General features: G+C 45.9%; 1 protein-coding gene across 1 annotated transcript in view; it reads right to left on the reverse strand.

Moving 5' to 3' along the window:
• Positions 1–18332, reverse strand: part of KSR2 (kinase suppressor of ras 2) — a 404388-nt gene that overhangs the window by 234235 nt on the left and 151821 nt on the right. Inside the window, exon 4 of the mRNA XM_049865565.1 lies at positions 8184–8697. Coding sequence (XP_049721522.1) covers positions 8184–8697 — 514 coding nt within the window. The remainder of the gene's footprint in view (positions 1–8183; positions 8698–18332) is intronic.

Raw genomic sequence — 18332 nt, forward strand, 5'->3', positions numbered from 1 at the left:
AAATACCACCACGGTGGACAGGTTTCAGCAGAGCTTCCAGACTACGACAGGCTACCAAGAAAGGCCTGGCCGTCTAATTCCGAAAAGTAGCAGTAAGTGAAAACCTTAAGGATCTCAACAGAACACTGTCTGATATCACACTGAAAGACAAGCCCCCTAGGTTGGCGAGCACTACACAGTGGATGTAACAACAGACTCCAACATACCAACGATCACGAAGATGGCAAAGGACTGGGCAATGTTTTGTTCTGTTGTACACGGGATTGCCAGGAGTTGGAGCTGACTCAATGGCAACTAATAACAACAACAAAGGCAAGTCACATTAGTAAAGGTGTACAGTCTAATTCCAATTCTGAAAAGCAGGCATGAGATATATTAAATATACCTATACACACATGGTATATATGTGTCTTAGTTATCTAGTGCTGCTATAACAAAAATACCACAAGTGGATGGCTTTAACAAACAATTTATTTTATCACAGTTTAGGAGGCTAGAAATTCAAATTCAGGGTGCCAGCTCTAGGGGAAGGACTTCTCTTTCTATCAGCTCTGGAGGAAGGTCCTTATCTCTTCCACTTGTTTCCTGGTTCCTTGGAGATTTCCATGTGGCTTAGCATCAATCTTCCCCCATCTCTGCTGTTTCCACTTGCTTGTTCAAACTCTTATATCTCAAAAGAGATTAATTTAAGACACATCCTAAAATAATCCTGCCTCATTAACAAAGACAACCCATTCCCAAATGGCATTATGACCATAGGCATCACACACACACCACACCCATTGCCGTGGAGTCAATTCTAACTCATAGCGACCCTATAGGACAGAGTAGAACTGCCCCATAGGGTTTCCAAGGAGTGGCTGGTGGATTTGAACTGCTGACCTTTTGGTTAGCAGCTGAGTTCTTAACCACTGCACCACCAGGGTTCCTCCACAGACATGGAGGCTAGGATTTACAACACATATTTTTGAGGGAAACAATTCAAACCATAACAGTATATATGGAAGGATTCATACCAAGCTATTAATAGTAATTACTAGTAATTTTCTCTGGGGGGAGGAAAGGGGAATTTTATCTTTTATTGCTTCTACTTTAATATTGCTTATATTTTAGAAACAGATTCGGTGAGAATTATTTCTGTAATTAAAACAAAATTGTAATTGAAAATTACGTTTAAAAAAATTTGCCAAAAAAAAAAAAAGATTTATAATGAATTCCTTTTTAATACTGAGCTTCTCCCAGGCATCTAAAATGTGGTTCAGTTTACAGAAATCCAGTTTATACATTTTCAGGTCATCTGACAAGAAAGAACAAGTCATTTGTATTGTGGACAGATAAATGGGGAACTCAAAAAGACATACAAATCATTGCACAGATAAGAATTATTAGGTTTTTTCCCAGCACCATGGCTGTGAGATCCTTGGACGGAAGGTCGAGATGACCAGAGTCCCTGAAATGGCTCACTCTTCATTTTCCAAATGGCTGACTGAAAAGAATTATCCACAGGGGTGTGTCCATACAGCCAGAGGATGACAAAGATGTAAAAGAACATTGGGGAAACTCTCGCTAACTTCCATGTTGACGTCTGACTGCACCACTCGCTGTATCTATCCTAGCACTAGGTCTATGCCAGTGCTTCTCAACCTTTTTATCATTATGACGCTTAAAGGAAACTTGTAGGTTTTTTTTTTTTTTCCTAATTGCCACCTCTCACCCAATGAATTTCAACACAACACACATACTATATATCTGTTTCTGTAACGTGGCCTTTTGGAAGGCCACAAACTATAGTAATAGCCAAGATTCTTTTGATCCTCAAGAACCAATTTTTGCCCCATGGGATGATCCCCCTCTATCCCCCATTGAGAATAAATGCTTGATGTGTATATACGGGTACAGAAAACAAGTAAATTGGTATATTCTTCCCACTTCCCTCATCATGTTTTCTGTATTGTCTCAGTTTCCACAGCAAGTATGGCTTTTACCAGGGGGAAGAGAACAGAGCAGCTTTCGTTTTCCGTGTGTGTGCACGTGTGTGGGGACATGTATTTTAATAATGCCAGATAAGTAAAACCAAACTTTTAATAAACTCAAATGCAGAAAGAAAGAATAACTGGAGAGAAGGAAGAGATGAAGAGAGGGAGGCAAGGAGGGAGGGGGGAGGGAGGAGGGGGAGGGAGGGAGGGGGGAGGGAGGGAGGGGGAGGGGGGAAGGAGGGAGGGGGAGGGAGGGAGGGAGGGGGGAGGGAGGGAGGGGGGAGGGAGGGGGGAGGGGGGGAGGGAGGGAGGGGGGGAGGGAGGGGGGAGGGAGGGGGGAGGGGGGGAGGGAGGGAGGGGGGAGGGAGGGGGGAGGGGGGAGGGAGGGAGGGGGGAGGGAGGGAGGGAGGGGGGAGGGAGGGGGGGAGGGAGGGGGGGAGGGAGGGGGGGGAGGGGGGAGGGAGGGGGGAGGGAGGGAGGAAGGGAGGGAGGGAGGAAGGGAGGGAGGGAGGGAGGGAGGGAGGGAGGGAGGGAGGGAGGAAGGGAGGAAGGGAGGAAGGGAGGAAGGGAGGAAGGGAGGAAGGGAGGAAGGGAGGAAGGGAGGGAGGGAGGGAGGGAGGGAGGGAGGGAGGGAGGGAGGAAGGAAGGAAGGAAGGAAGGAAGGAAGGAAGGAAGGAAGGAAGGAAGGAAGGAAGGAAGGAAGGAAGGAAGGAAGGAAGGAAGGAAGGAAGGAAGGAAGGAAGGAAGGGGAAAGGAAAAGAAAGATCTTTGAGAATGAACACAAGCAGAAGAAATGGATTTGATTAGAACCAATCACAGAAGTTCTGATATATTCCAAAATACCTACAGGGCAAGGCTCCAAGTGGTGCTGAGAGACACCCTACAGCTAATATTCTCGTTTTTTCAGCATGCTCTTTTTAAAAAGGCCCATGAGGTCATATGAGGAGAGAACTGAAACCCAAACAGACCATCTGATACACCTGTCCTGGGTTTGTCTGAGAGAGCCAAGGATGAAAGGTCTAAAACATAGCCTTCCTCCAACCCAAGAGCCACCAAGGTCTTGTGTGCTTGAAAACTCCAGGAATCAATGGTTTTGAAAGAGTCGGAGGGTATTCAGAACAACCTGTGACTTCTGAGACTCCGCCTTCACCCCAGAAAGAGGAAATAAAGGCAGGGTTAAGACTGTCAAGCTGCAGAAGAGGATCGTGCCCAGGAAGTCACAGCTTTAATGAGAGAAAAAAACAGACTGCTGAAGCCAGGGTGAGCTGTGTGGTTTGGCAGGGCCTTTGGCTGCATTCCGTAGGATAGCGGTTGGCTTCTCAACCCTTCTCACCTACTGCCAGATGGGGCTCATTCTAGAATCAAAGCTGGCAAGAATGGAAAGAACACTCAGAGTAATAAAAAATAATGTGTGTGTGTGCGCGAGTGTGTGTAGGTCAGCAGTTCGAATCCGCCAGGCGCTCCTTGGAAACTCTATGGGGCAGTTCTACTCTGTCCTATAGGGTCGCTATGAGTCGGAATCGGCTCGACAGCAGTTGGTTTTTTGTTTGGGTGGGGGTGTGTGTGTGTGTGTGTGTGTGTGTGTGAAATGAGTTTCACAAAACAACACTAACCCCCTCACTACATGCAATGAGTTCTGGTACACTCTAGACCCAGGATAGTCCATTTCATTATTTTAAATGCTGATCACAGCCCATTAAAATGACGCTGCCATCCCACTAATGGGTCATGACTACAGATTAAAAACCCATGAAGTATTCCAACCCCTTTGGTTCACACTCCAAGATGCACCTTACAATCAGTGCCTTAGATTCACCCACATTCGGGAAGGAAAGCTCACAAAACGCTGGCTGATCTGTGAAAACTGCCCTCCTGGGCAGGTGTCCCTGAGACCCCCGAGGGGTGGCTCTGAGCACAATGACCAGTCAGGTGCATGTCCCAAAGGATCCCAGGACCCTCATCAACACTCACAGAACGCGCAGCTAGGCCTCTTAAGACCATTCCATCAATGGGGACAACCTCCCCTCCCAGCACTATGTCACAGGAGAAGAGTGGCACTTGGGTTCTTTATTGCCCGACGCAGGAGGGAGCAAGATGTCGGCAAGAGGGGTAGGCTCCCTGAGCCGCTCAGCATACCTGCCCCCTGTACACTGTCCCCTCTCTCTTCTACTCACCCCTCCCTCAGGGTGTTTCAGCATAGCAGCCACTTTTGCCCTGAGATTGCTGGGTGACAGCTCCCGGGAGCCAAAAATCAAGATGGACAGGACGTGCTGCCTGCACTGGGGAGCAGAGGGGGGATGGACGGAGGGCAGGGACAAAAGGCAGGCTGCAGCAGGGCAGAAGAGCCACCTGTCCCCAGGCCCACACACCAGGTTCAGGTGTCCTTAACTCAGTGGCACTGACAACTCTACACATGACAGGAACCTGATAGATTCCTGAGGTGAAAGGTGAGTGGGCGTACCTAGGGGACAGGGCATCTGGGGATCCCTGAGAGCCCTGGCAATGTTACGGGAGGCCAGGGTGAAGGCAGGGTCCAACGATGGCCTCCGTATTTTATTTCTCCTAAAAGAAGCTGTACCAGCCCTGCCTCCCTGCAGCTCCTGTCCAGGATGCCCTGCGGAGTCTCTGGGCTGGTCTTAGGGCTCAGAGGGGAGACAGAGACCCAAGGGGCCTCCGAGCTGGGGTCTGGGCTTCTCCCACACAAAACCAGTTGCCATCAAGTCAGTTCTGACTCATGTAGACCCCACGCGTGTCAGAGTTGAGCTGTGCTCCATAGGGTGTTCAATGGCTGATTTTTTGGGAAGCAGATTGCCAGGACTTTCTTCTGAGGCACCTGCAAGTGGACTCAAACTGCCAACTTTTTGGATAGCGGCTGAGCAGAGTAAGCATTTACACCACCCATGGGCTCTTTTTCCCACACAACGGGCCTCAAATTTAGACTTTTTACAGTATCTCCTAACTGATGATATATATAGGCAGTCCCTGGATTACGAAGGAATTCCGCTCCTAAATCTGTCTTTAAGTGGAACATGTATGTAAATCAGAACAGTTAGGTAGAGTTCATATCTAACCTCAGTGAGTCAAATATCTGCCTTAGTATATAGTATATAGCGAACCTTTCTAGAAGCCCGGGTGGCATAGTGGTTAAAGCACTTGACTGCTAACCAAAAGTTCGACAGTTCAAACCCACCAGCCGCTCCACAGGAGAAAGATGTGGCGGTCTGTTTCCATAAAGATACAGCCTTGGAAACCCTGTGGGGCAGTGCTACTCTGTCCGATAGGGTCGCTATATGTTGGAATCAACTGCACAGCAGTGGGTTTGGTTTTTGGTTTGGTACCTTTCTATGCACAAAAACCACTAAAGAAACGCTTCCAGGTACATTAAAACATCCTTAACATAGTAATACAACAATAATAATAACGTTTTGATGTGCATCACAAAGTAGCGCCTGTTTGCCATTATGAACCATTGTGCTTAACTCGAATTTTTTAAATAATAGGCTTTACGGGGTTGGTTGGTAGCTACAGGTCGTACTTAAGTTGGATGTTTATAACCTGGAGACTGTGTGCGATTGTTTTATTTTATATGCCTTAAAAGCTATTTTATTTTTAATTAAAAAACTATTTTTAACATCAGTTTTGTTAGATGTTGTGATGAAATGAGTTCCTGTATGTGGTTCTCTGCCTCGGTTCTTTGGAAAAACATCTTGAGAGTTTTTTCCCCCAAATGCTGAGGCACTACCTTTGCCCTAGCTTTCCACCCTAGAGGGTTTGTTACTTTTGTCCAGGTTGATTGACATTTCCAGGGTAAGCTATAAACAATTTGGTTTGACACTTTTTGTCTGGTCCTGGGCTGCAGCCTGCCCTGTGATTGGTGTGCACCTTGCAGGAATTGGTCAATAGACAAAATGAGGTGAGTTGTAGCCCAGACATACCTACTATGCAAATGAAGTACCTGTGGCCTACCAAGAGGTGAATGGTCAGTTCGTGGCCCTCGTGGGAGTGCCATACCTTGAAATTTACAGAGTTGTGTATTTAAGCAGCCCACCTCACAAAGGTTTTTGGTGAGACAGAAACAAGAAGAAAACCAGCAGGAAGAAGTAGAAGAAAGAAAGCAGAAAGAAGTAGAGAGAGAGGAGGCAAGGAACCTCCTAAAAGAGCTGCAGTACTGATCAAGGGCTGTAAAACAGAAAAGAGCAAGGAGCCTGAAAGGGGCCCAGTGGCAGAGCCAGTGGTGACAGGCCCAGAAGGCGCCTCGTGGCAGAGCCAGCAGGGTCAGACAGCAGGGCCAAGAGGAGCCTGTCCTCAGGGGGCTAAGGGGAGTTGAGAGAGCTGTCTTGCACTAAAAAGGGAGACCGCCTGCATGCCTCCTAATCCTGATCCTGAGCGGTGGCCTGTTGACCCTGATTCTGTGTTGTACCCTGTTCCTTAATCAACCATTTAACTGTAAGAATGATCTGTGAGTTCTGTATGGCCACTGCAATGGATTAGTGAACCCAGAAGTAGAGAGTGAACCCATGTGCAGGATGGGTGGTGTTAGAACTGGTAAAAAGGTTAGGGACCAGCCTTGGGCTGATCTTGATTCTCTTTATGCTCCCTGAAGTTACATAGGTTCTGATGCTACTACTGGCCCAGTTACTCCCTCCGTTTTACACATGTAAATATTTAAAACATGCTACCAATCTTTGGTAAGCCTATTTAGCATTTCTTTCATTTTTAATATACCAAAAATCACAAAAACATGCAAGGGGCCCAGGCCACGCTCAGTCTGGAAGGGGCCCTGCAGAGAGCTGCCCATCTTACCCACTAGCCACCACTGTGGTCATGGATACCATGTCACCCTCTCCCTGGCAACAAGCCCTCCCAAGGCAGAGCCACACACACATGCACCCATTTTTATGGCCTTCTCCAGGGCCTGCCAGCTCACCCTTAATCTCCTATGTGGCATCCTCTGCTCTGATTGCCCATGCCTCCTCTCCCTGAACTACACCCCCCATCAAGCCTGGACATGTCTCTTAGTTCTAACTGGGGAGCACATTCCGGGCACAGGGTAGGTCTAGGCCTGCAAGGCCCAGCACAATAGCCACTCACCGCATGGAAACGTGGCTGGTCCAAATTAAGGTGTGCTGTAAACACAAAGCACACACACTGGATTTCAAAGATTTGATGTGAAAAAAAGAATGAAGTAGATCTCAGTAGCAATATTTTAAGGAGCCCTGGTGACTCAACTGTTAAGCACTTGGCTGCTAACTAAAATTTGGTGGTTCGAAATCACCAACCAGCTCCGTGGGAGAAAACACCTGGCAATCTGCATTTATAAAGATTACAGCCTTGGAAACCCTACAGTTCTGTCATATAGGGTCGCTATGAGTCGGAATAGACTCCATGGGACCCAGCAACAACAACAGTAATATTTTACATCCAGTACATGTTGAAATGATAAGATATTGATATATTGAGCTAAATGAAATACATTATTAAAGTTAACATCACTTGTTTCTTTTTAATTTTTTTAATATGGTTATAAGAAAATTTCAAGTTACCCATACAGCTCGCATTCTATTTCTGGGGGCAGCCCAGAGCTGGCTCTGTAGGAATGGGCAAACCTCTTCTGGAAAGGGTCAGATGGAAAATATTTTGGGCTTTGCAGGCCATACGATCTCTGTCATAGTACTCAACTCTACCACTGTAGTATGAAAGCAGCCATAAATGCTATGTAAATGAATGACTGTGGCAGTGTTCCAATAAAACTTTATTCACAAAAAGAGTTGATGGGCTGGATTTGGCCACGAAGCCACAGTCTGTCAATCCCTACAATCCCTACTATAGAGCCTCCAAAAAAACAAACAAACCACAGCCATCAAGTTGATTCCAACTGATAGTGACCCCATAGGGTTTCTGAGGCTATAAATCTCTACGGAAGCAGGCTGTCACACCTTTCTCTTACAGAGCCGCTGGAGGTTTTGAACTGCTGATCTTTTGGTTAGCGGTCCAGTGCGTTAACTACTGTGCCACTAGGGCCTAATAGCAGAAAGAAAGGGCCAATTCTGGAAAATTCCATTTTACTCATTTTCTCATGGACCTTCAGCTAAAAAGTACCTTCCATTCGACTGGATGAAGGGAAACACAAGTCTGTTCCCACGGCTTCCCTAAGCCCATCCCAGCCCGGGGCTCACGCGCCCAGCAGCACCCACCAAATGCACTCACTTGGGTGTGTGGACCTCGTCCACGCGGTGGCCCAGCTGGAATTCATGAGACTTGCTCCGATGCAGCGCTGTGAACCCTGGGATCAAGTGGATCAGCTTTCGGGATGAGGGCGGTGGGGTCCCTGGCGGCTTCAGCTTGTTCTTCCTCCTCATGGGCGGCGTGCCGGGTGGGGTCACGGTGGTGACAATATTGGGGGTGCGTGGCGGGGTACGGACTGCATGTCGCTGCCGGGGTGATGGCGGCAGGGAACGGTGGCCCGACTCCAGTGGCAGTGGTGGGCACAGGCCTGGGTAGGGGTCCACAGTGAGCCTGTCCACGTGGGTGTACACAGGGGCCCCAGGGGTGGGGCTTGGGTGACAATAGTGCTGGACACACTTGGATTGGACCTTGGGGCTCTGGGAGGCGTGGGTGCGGACCCATGGGGCCGGCTCCATGGGGCACACGGGATTGTTCTCCTTCCCCGTCTCCGTGGTAGGCCACTGGATGGTCCAGTCTTGTTTAGAAAGGTTGCCTCCTGGGTGAGAAAAAAGGAACAGAAAGACCATGTTATAAACAGTGAGAAAACCAGGCGAGTTACATCAGAGGTATATTTACGTAAATTCAACCACGCTCACTCGGTGCCTCCAAAAAGAAAGAAATCCCTTGGTTGAACCTGTCACCACAACCCCCACTCAACATCCCTGCACTCCACGACCCCATGGCCAGGGAGCTGACAGTCTAAATGCCCAGAAAAACCCAGAAGTAAATTCTTGCCTTTTGAGCTGCTGTTATAGGTGTTAATTATGTCTTCTAAAAAGATAGGCTGAAGTTCTAACCCCTGAATGTGTTTGGAAATAGGTTCTTTGAGGATGTTATGAGTTAGGTTAACATGAGGTCATAGTGGAGTAGGGTGGGTCCTAGTTCTATATGACGGTATCTTATAAAAGAGACATGGAGACACAGGCGAGACAGCCACATGAAGCCGCATCTACAAATCAAGAAACACCTGGAGCTACCAGAAGCTGGAAGAGACCAGGAAGAATCTTCCCCTAGAGCATACAGAAAGAGCATGGCCCTGTGGATGTCCTGAATTTGGGCTCCAAGCCTCTAGAACTGTGAGACAATAAATTTCTGTTCTTACAAACCAGTCACTTGTAGTGTTTTGGTAAGGCAGCCGTAGGAGACTAAGGCAGCTTCCAAGGATCCCAGTTCTAGAAGGTGCAAGGTCACTTAAAGGATTTTCAAGGACAATTTCTCTCCTACATACCAACTTAAATACCTAACCCTCACATGAGAGAAATGGATTTCACAGAATACGTGCTCGCCCTGGTCCCTCCCTGGACACTATATTCACCACTCAACCCACAATCCTTCCAGATCTTTTACTGTATGACTCCATTCATGTAACAATTTAAATGACAAAATTTTAGAAATGGAGGATAGGCTGGTGGTTGGGGTGGGGGGAGGGAGATGGGTGTGGCTATGAAAGGGCAACAGCGAGTGGGATCCTTGCTGTGATGGAATGTTCTGTATCTCTACTGTGGTGGTGGATACACAAACCCACCTAGGTGATAAGATTCCAATGAACTGAATACAGACACACACACAAATGCATACAAGTGAAAACTGGGGAAATCTGAACAAGTTTGGTGGACTGCATCAATACCGATATCTTGGTAAAGTACATATCTTTAGCTACACTATACTGTATCAGTTTGCCAGTTGCCATCATGTCGTCCTAAATCATGGCGACCCCATGTGTGTAACAGTAGAACTGTGCTCCATGTTATGTGCTAGTATATGTTATTATATACTATAGTACACTATACCACAGTATACTAGTATGTATGGTAGTATATATTATCATATACTATAGAATGTGCTTGGCTGCTAACCAAAAGGTTGAAAGTTTGCATCAACCCAGAGGGACCTCAGAAGAGAGACCTGGTAAGTTATCGCCAAAAATCAATCAATGAAAACTCTATGGAGCACAATGGTCCAATGTGTGGTCAATCATGGAGATTGCACAGGACCAGGCCAAACCTCATTCCATTGTGCATTGGGTCACCATGAGTCAGTGACCAACTTGAGGGCAGCCAACAACAACAACAAACGAAGGAAGAGCTGGCAGGAGCAGGAAAAAGGTGACCGTGTGGGCATGCCCATCATGGGCCAAGGAAGGAGGCTGGGGCAGAAATAAATTCCAACGTAAAGTCAACTCACAATAACAATAACAATTATTATAACGACCATAACAAGAGCTAATCTAGAGGCTGACAGTTTACAAAGTGCTTTCATGAACACTGCCTCATTTTTACTTAAAACAACTCTGTCTTGGTTATCTAGTGCTGCTGTAACAGAAATACCACAAGTGGGTGGCTTTAACAAAGAGAAATTTATTTCCTCACAGTAAAGTAGGCTTAAAGTTCAAATTCAGGGTGTGGGCTCCAGGGGAATGCTTTCTCTCTCTGTCGGTTCTGGAGGAAGGTCCTTGTCCTCAATCTTCCCTTGTTCGAGGAGCTTCTCAGGCACAGAGACTCTGGGTCCAAAGGACACACTCTGTTCCTGATGATGCTTTCTTGGTAGTATGAGGCTCCCTGTCTCTCTGCTCGCTCCTTTTATATCTCAAGAGATTGCCTCAAGACACAATCCAATCTTACAGATTGAGTCCTGCCTCACTAACACAACTGCCGCCCATCCCCCCTCATTAACATCATAGAGGCAGGATTTACAACATCTAGGAAAACCACACAATACCCACAATACTGGGAATCATGGCCCAGCCTAATTGATACACACATTTTTAAAAAAACACACATTTTTAGGGGGACATAATTCAATCCATGACAAACTCCTTTTCTTATTACATGTTCATTATAGAAAAGTTAAAAAATTCAGATAAGAAAAAAGGCAATGTTTCCACAGTCCAGTAAGGATCCCTATTAATGTTTGGCTGTAGAGCCTTCCAGATGGTTTTCTGTGTACATTTTTAAAGAAAAAAAAAAATGCCATAAGACCTTATTTAATGGTTTATAATATGCTTTCTTGTTATGTTGGGAGTGCTCTATATCTTGTGTAATTTTCATAAATCTGTAAGTAAAGGTTCATTTGGATCTCCAATTTGTAGATAAGAAAATGGATGCGCAGAGACAAAGATGGTGCTCAAGGTCACAATGGGGATGGTAAGTGGCAGCTAGGATTGAAACCCAGGACCTTGGCCACCTCAACAACCAGGGCACAGTGGTGTCTGTGATAGAGAGCTAGGGCCTGCATATACTAAGTCCATGGACGATAAATCAGCTGAATGGGGATGGGTGCTGGAGAGAGGGTTCATTTTTGATAAGGGTCTCCCTTTTCCCTTTTTCCAGACTTTGCTAGAACATTCTACCTAGGTCCCCATCACTACAGTGTCTACTCTCAAATATTTACGCACACACATTCACATTCAGAAAGTCAGCTCTGGGATCAGATGACTTGGGTCCAAATTCTGGCTCCCCGGCTTACTAGCTGTGTGGCCTTGGGCACTAGGCTAAGCCCTCCGAGTCTTAGCTCTATCACCTGTAAGATGAAATACAAATAGAACCTACGTGATACAGTTAACATGCTCAGCTGCTAATCAAAAGGTCGGGGATTTGAGTCCACCAGAGGCATTTTGGAAGAAAGGTCTGGCAATTTACTTCCGAAAAATCCGCCATTGAAAACAGGGATCACGGTTCTCCTCTGAGATACATGGAGTCGCCGTGAGTTGAAGTCAACTCAACGGCAATTGGTTACTAATGCCTCAAGAGAATATTATGAGGATCAAATGAGGTAACACAAGTAATGTGTTCACAGCACACAGTTGTTCTTTTTGTTGTCAACTGCCATGCAATCAGCCCCCAACTCATGGTGACCCATGCACAACAGGATCGGACCATTGGCATCCATAGGGTTTTCACTGGCTAGTATTTGGAAGTAAATTTCCAGGCCTTTATTCTAAGTCTGTCTTAGTCTGGAAGAAAGCTCTGCTAAAACCTGCCTAGCATCACAGTTAACATGTAAGCCTCTACTGACAGATGGGTGGTGACTGCACTTGAGGTGTATTGGCTGGGAATCGAACCTGGGTCTCCCACATGGGAGGCAAGAATTCTACTGAACCACCACAGCACTCCAGCACACAGTAGGCATTCTGTAAGTGCTAGCTCCTGTTATTATAACTCTCAACACTATGGTGATAAATTCGTATTTTCCATTTAACGCGTGTGTACTTGTGCCGAGAGCTTTGCAGAACACAGATGTTATGCTCACTCTTGGGTGAAAGTTGAAGTTCAGGCAGGCTGAGCAGCAATGAGAACCAGGGAAAACACTGAGATTCAAGCCCAGACCAGCTTCTCCATCACCCAGCAGGCTCTGGACTGACGTATTTTCTCAGGGAATACAAACTCATTGTCCAATTAGACTATGTAGAACATGTTCAAGAAAGGCAATCTTTTTTTAAAAAGTTATCTTAATCATATATTGCATCACAAAGCCACCAAAAATACCTCGGGGATTATCTCTATACCCGTTGTTGTCCCTGAGTGAAACAGAAAGAATATGGGGATTGGGAATCAGAGAGGCTTAGAATTCTCATTCTGATACTGGAAAGCTCTGCGGTGTTGGGAAGATTACTTAACCTCTCTGAGCCTCAGTTTTCAGGTTTGTAAAATGAGAATGATCATGTCTCCCTTGGTGGGTGCAGTGAGAATTAAATACATTCAATCATCCATGCACTTATTCCACAAATACTTCAACATGTAGTAGACTTTCTGGTTCAGTGGTTAAGATCTTAACTGTTAACCAAAAGTCAGCAGTTCAAATCTACCACACACTCCTTGGAAACCCTGTGGAGCAGTTCTACTCTGTCCTATAGAGTCACTATGAGTCAGAATGGACTCGATGGCAATGGAGTACACTTTCACCTTCTCCTCCTTCTCCCCTGGAATCCTGGGGTCACTCCTCATGAAGAAGTTACTGTTCTAGCCTGAGACTTGATCATGAAATTTCAAAATTCCCTGAGCCTATCCAAGAGAATACCAAGCTCATCTTGGGTCTTCAAAAGACATGACTTAATTGCATTCAGTTCCTGTCTCCCCTCCAGTCTGGTCCCTGAATCTCCGGGAGCAGACATCCCATGACCTGGAATTACAGGCCAGGGTCGCTGTGAGTCACAATCAACATGACAGCAACAGGTTAAGAAGCCCTGGTGGTGCAGTGGTTAAGTGCTCGGCTGCTAACAAAAGTCAGAGTTCCAACTGACGGGCCACTCCGCAGGAGAAAGATGTGGCGGTCTGCTTCTGTAAAGACTGCAGCCTTGGAAACCCTATGGGGCAGTTCTACTCGGCCCTATAGGGTTGCTATGAGTCAGAATCCACTCGACAGCAGTGGGTTTTTAGTTTTTTTTTAACAGGAGGTAATGAGCACATCACCCACTGCCAGGTTCCCTCAGAAGGAGAAGCAAGGCCTCTACATGTGGAAGAATTGTTTTCTGAACAGAAAGAGCAAGCATTCATTCTCCCAAATAAACACCAGGCAAGGAATGGGTGTTTTTATAACACACAGATCACCGTGTGTTATAAACTTTGTAACATCACACTTAGAAATTAACTCGTCCCTACCTATCCTCGGTGGGGGCAGTGGTGGTTCAGTAGTAGAATTCCCACTTTCCATACAGGAGACCCAGGTTTAATTCCCAGCCACCACCTGTCTGTCAGTGGAGGCCTGTGGTTGCCATGATGCTGAAAAAGCTTCAGCAGAGCTCCCAGACTAGGATAGATTAGGAAGAAAGGCCTGGTGATCCATTTCCAAAAACCTGCCAATGAAACCACTGTGGATCACAGTGGTCCAGTCTGCAACCAATCATGGGGATGGTGCAGGTCTGGGCTGTGTTTTTGTTCCATTGTGCACAGGATTCTATGAGTCGGGGACCAACTCGATGGCAGCTAACAACAAACCTAACCTCACTGTGACTCAGTTTCTTCATCTGTAAAATGGGGATAACAATAGAGCCTTCCCCTAGGATCGTTCTAAGGATTAAATCAGACCATGCAAGGAGAGCATTTAGGGTAAATCCCGAGGGCAAGCCAATGTTGCATAAATCCTAACGTAAAAGGGGTAGAAAATCATCTATTCCATGTGATGCTGAGGATTAAATAAGTGTATAAAATGCCTTGCCTTGTGCCTGACACAGAGTGGCACCCGAAGGGCATTCAGTCCCTACCCCTGGTCTTGCCAGCTGCTATCCCCTACAGAAAATAAATCTATATAACCATAAGCCACTGAGCCCTCAACTGGGGGGTCAACAACATTTACTGACTATTGACTGGGGAGTCATCCTATGAAAGTTAGCATTTTAGAGGAGCTCGGGGAATCCGTGCTTAGCTGCTGCACTGTAACAGGTAAGACTGATCCATTTGATAAATAAGGATCGACTATGTAACAAGGCTTGGCCACAGTCAACCAGTTGGTGGGAACCTACATCTTCGTTCTTCCTCTATCACACAGTATCTTGCGGTCAGCTGGGAGCCAGCGCCCCCATCACCTACAGTCTCCCCAAACACACATACGCACATGCACACACACACACGCATACAAGCATGCATGTACACATCACACATGCACATACTCATACATGCACACTCACACAGACACACACACACACATGCACACACACGCACACCCCTTCACTGGGTTGAAGGAAGCACTGCGTCATCCCCAGATACCCTATCCTAAAATTTTTTCAGAGTCTAAGAGAAATAAAGGCTTTTCTGCTGCCCAACCCCCTTCCTCATCACACTCCCTTCCTCTCCCACCCCCCGGCACTGCAAAATCAGAAGTTTGGGGATGAAGAAGCAAAAAGCCTCATTTCATTATCCAAATTGCCAGCTGCTAAACTGACAGGGATTCGACTTGTCTCTGCCGCAGCTTCAGAAGCGGTCCACCGATGGGCTGTTTCATATCAACTCTTCCCCTCTCTCTTTTGATCCTCTTTTTAATAAAGTCTGAAGGAAAAAAAAGGTAATTTTTCATTTTAAATAGGGTAGGTGTGGGAGCAAGGGGCTTTGGGAATTATTAATCTTTGCTCTTGCCATCTTGTTATCCGTTTCTGGAAAACCATTTTATTTCAAGTCTTGAAGTGGGCGGGGAGAAGGGAATAGGTTTTAAGAAATGAAAGGTTTGAGGATTGATTAAAGGTGCTCCAAGGTGTAGCGGGTTTTCTTTTGACATTCTCTGTTAAGGGACCAGGAGAAATAAAAGCCATTCTCAAGGGAGAAAATGATTTCAGAAAGTCTAGGCGAGTGTCGAACTTCTTTGTCCCTTCCCATTAAAATTTTATAAACAGGCGACCGTGGGGCTTAGGATGTGTCTGATTTCAGAGCCAGCAGCAGAACATATATGCGTTAGCCCTACAAAGGCAGGAGCAGGAGAGAATTCTCCGTTCCACGGTCACCACTGCTTCCAACCTCTGTGAATATTTCAAAGTCGTTGTTAGTTTAATCCTCCTAACTTTCTGGCAAGAAGCAGAACTTTTCGACACTGGTTGACAATACGTGACTGGAATCATTGGTACAACAAAACGGTAGTTTGTGGTTTAATCCTTGTAACTTTCTGGCAAGAAATAGAACTTTTAGCGGCTGGTTGAAAATATTTATTTAACTGGAGTCTTTGGCCGACAAAAAATAGTAGCAATAATAATTATTACTGACACTAACAACAGTTACTACATTGAGTACCACCCGTCTGTCAGCTTGTCGTACTACGGCGGCGTGCATGTTGCTGTGATGCTGGAGGCTATGTCACCAGTATTTCAAATACCAGCAGGGTCACCCGTGGTGGACAGGTTTCAGTGGAGCTTCCACCCCAAGACAGTCTAGGAAGAAAGGTCTGATGAGCTACTTCTGAAAATTAGCCAATGAAAACCCTATGGAGCACAGAATATTGCCCAGGACTTCGACTCACTTACTTTGGCTGTGTCATCAGGAGGGACTGCTTGCCGGAGAACGGACATCATACTTGGTAAAGTGGAGGGCCAGTAAAGGTGAGACGAACCCTCAACGAGATGGACTGACATAGTAGCCACAACAATGGACTCGGATATACCAACTATCATGACCATGAGGCAAGACTGGGCAATGCTTCGTTCTGTTGTACGTGAGGTCACCATCAGTCAGAGCTAACTTGACAGCAATTAACAACAGATTGAGCAGTTACTACGAGCCAGAAACTATTCTAAGTTTTTTGCATGCACCACCTCAGTGCAGCCTCACAAGAATCCTACAAAGAAAATTCTGCTGTTGTCTCCATTTTACCGTTGAGGAAATGGAGGGTTGGAGAGGTTGAGGTGCCCAAGGTCACATGGCTAGTAAGCGGTACAGCCGAGTTTCTAACTCAGACTCTACCTCTCCCCATAGTGGCTTTCCCTGAGTCTCCCAGCGCCCTCAGGAAATGAGAGAACCACCCAGAAAACCACTAAAAGACTGGGCCATTTTACAAAGGCCTGTGGGTCAGCCCTGAGGCCAATACCTTCTGACTCTCTGAAGGTCAAATATGACACACATTTTATCCACAGTCCCTGGAAGAGAAGCCTGAGATCCAGGAAGTATTGCTGAATTTCTAGTTTGTAGTATTTAGGGAAGAAAAAAAACAAAACAAAAACGAATAAGGACAAATGAAAAACACACAGTTGCCAAAGCAATTCAGCGCTTGCCAGAATCTTAATCTAAGACCTCATTAAGGAGCTTGGCATATCTGACCACACTGAGCGTCCCGCTGGGCACTGTCCCCACCCCAGGACATCCCTAGTGAAATGAACGAACGCACTGACCCAAGTCCACGCAGGGCATCTGTAAGACAGGAGGGGGTGAGGGAGCTTGGGCTCTGACCCTGCAACGCGGCCCAGGTCCTGCTCTACGAGGCATTTGCAGTTTGACTGCCCACTAAAAGAACTGACCAGATAGACCTTCAGTCTCTAACTTTAGGATAGCTTTCCGATTTGAACAAAGCACTTCTTTTAAAAAAATCATATTGAGGTGAAATTCATATACCACGCAATTAACCGTTTTAAAGTGAACAACTTGGTGGCATTTAGTACATTCACAATGTTGTACAACCCTCACCTCCATCAAGTTCCAAAACATTTTCATCCCCCAAAAGGAAATCCCATACCCATTAAGCAGTTACTCCCCCTGCCCCTGGCCACTGGAAACCACCAACCTACTTCCTTCCTAGTTAAATTACTTATTCTGGATATTGCATACAAATGAAATCATACAACATGTGGCCATCTGTGTCTGGCTTCTTTCAAGGAACGTGAATGTTTTTAAGGTTCATGGACATTGTAGCATGGATCACTGTTTCGTTCCTTTTAACAGCCGAATAATATTCCACTGTATGGATAGACCACATTTAGTTTATCCACTTGTCCTTTGATGGACATCTGGGCTATTCCCACCCAGCTCCGCCCCAGCTCCTTTCCCTCCCCCTCCTCCCTTTTCATTTTCCTCATAGCCCTTTCCCTCAGTAGAATTTTGTTATATTTATCTGTTTATTTCTTTCTCCTCTGTCTTTCCCACTGGAGTATAAACTCTATGAAGGCAGAGGTCTGGACTCACTGTCTCACCTCTCTATGACCCAGCATCTAACACAAGGCCTGGCAATAAATAAATATTTTTATCTCAATGCATAAATATTTGTTGAATGAATCAATTCTTGAACACTTATAAATTATAGCTGCCATGCTTGTTAATGTTATTTATAGTAAACCAGTTGCCATCAAGTCAGTTCTGACTAACGGCGAGCCCATGTGTATCAGAGTAGAACTGTGATCCATACAGTTTTTTTTTTCCAACAATTCCACACATACAATTCAGTGACATGATTACATTCTTCAAGTTGTGCAACCATTCTCGCTATCCTTTTCCCAATTATTCCACCACCATTAACATAAACTTACTTCCCCCTAAGCAGAAATTCCCCTTTTCCTCCTCCCTACCACTCCTGGTAACCACTAATAATTTTTGGTTTCTACATATTTGCGTATTTCATATAAGCAAGATCATACAGTATTTATCCTTTTGTAACTGACTAATTTCCCTCAGCATAATGTTTTCAGGGTTCATCCATATTGTGACATGTATCAGGACTTCATTTCTC

The sequence above is a fragment of the Elephas maximus genome, chromosome 22 (assembly GCF_024166365.1).
Source record: "Elephas maximus indicus isolate mEleMax1 chromosome 22, mEleMax1 primary haplotype, whole genome shotgun sequence".
Taxonomy (NCBI): domain Eukaryota; kingdom Metazoa; phylum Chordata; class Mammalia; order Proboscidea; family Elephantidae; genus Elephas; species Elephas maximus.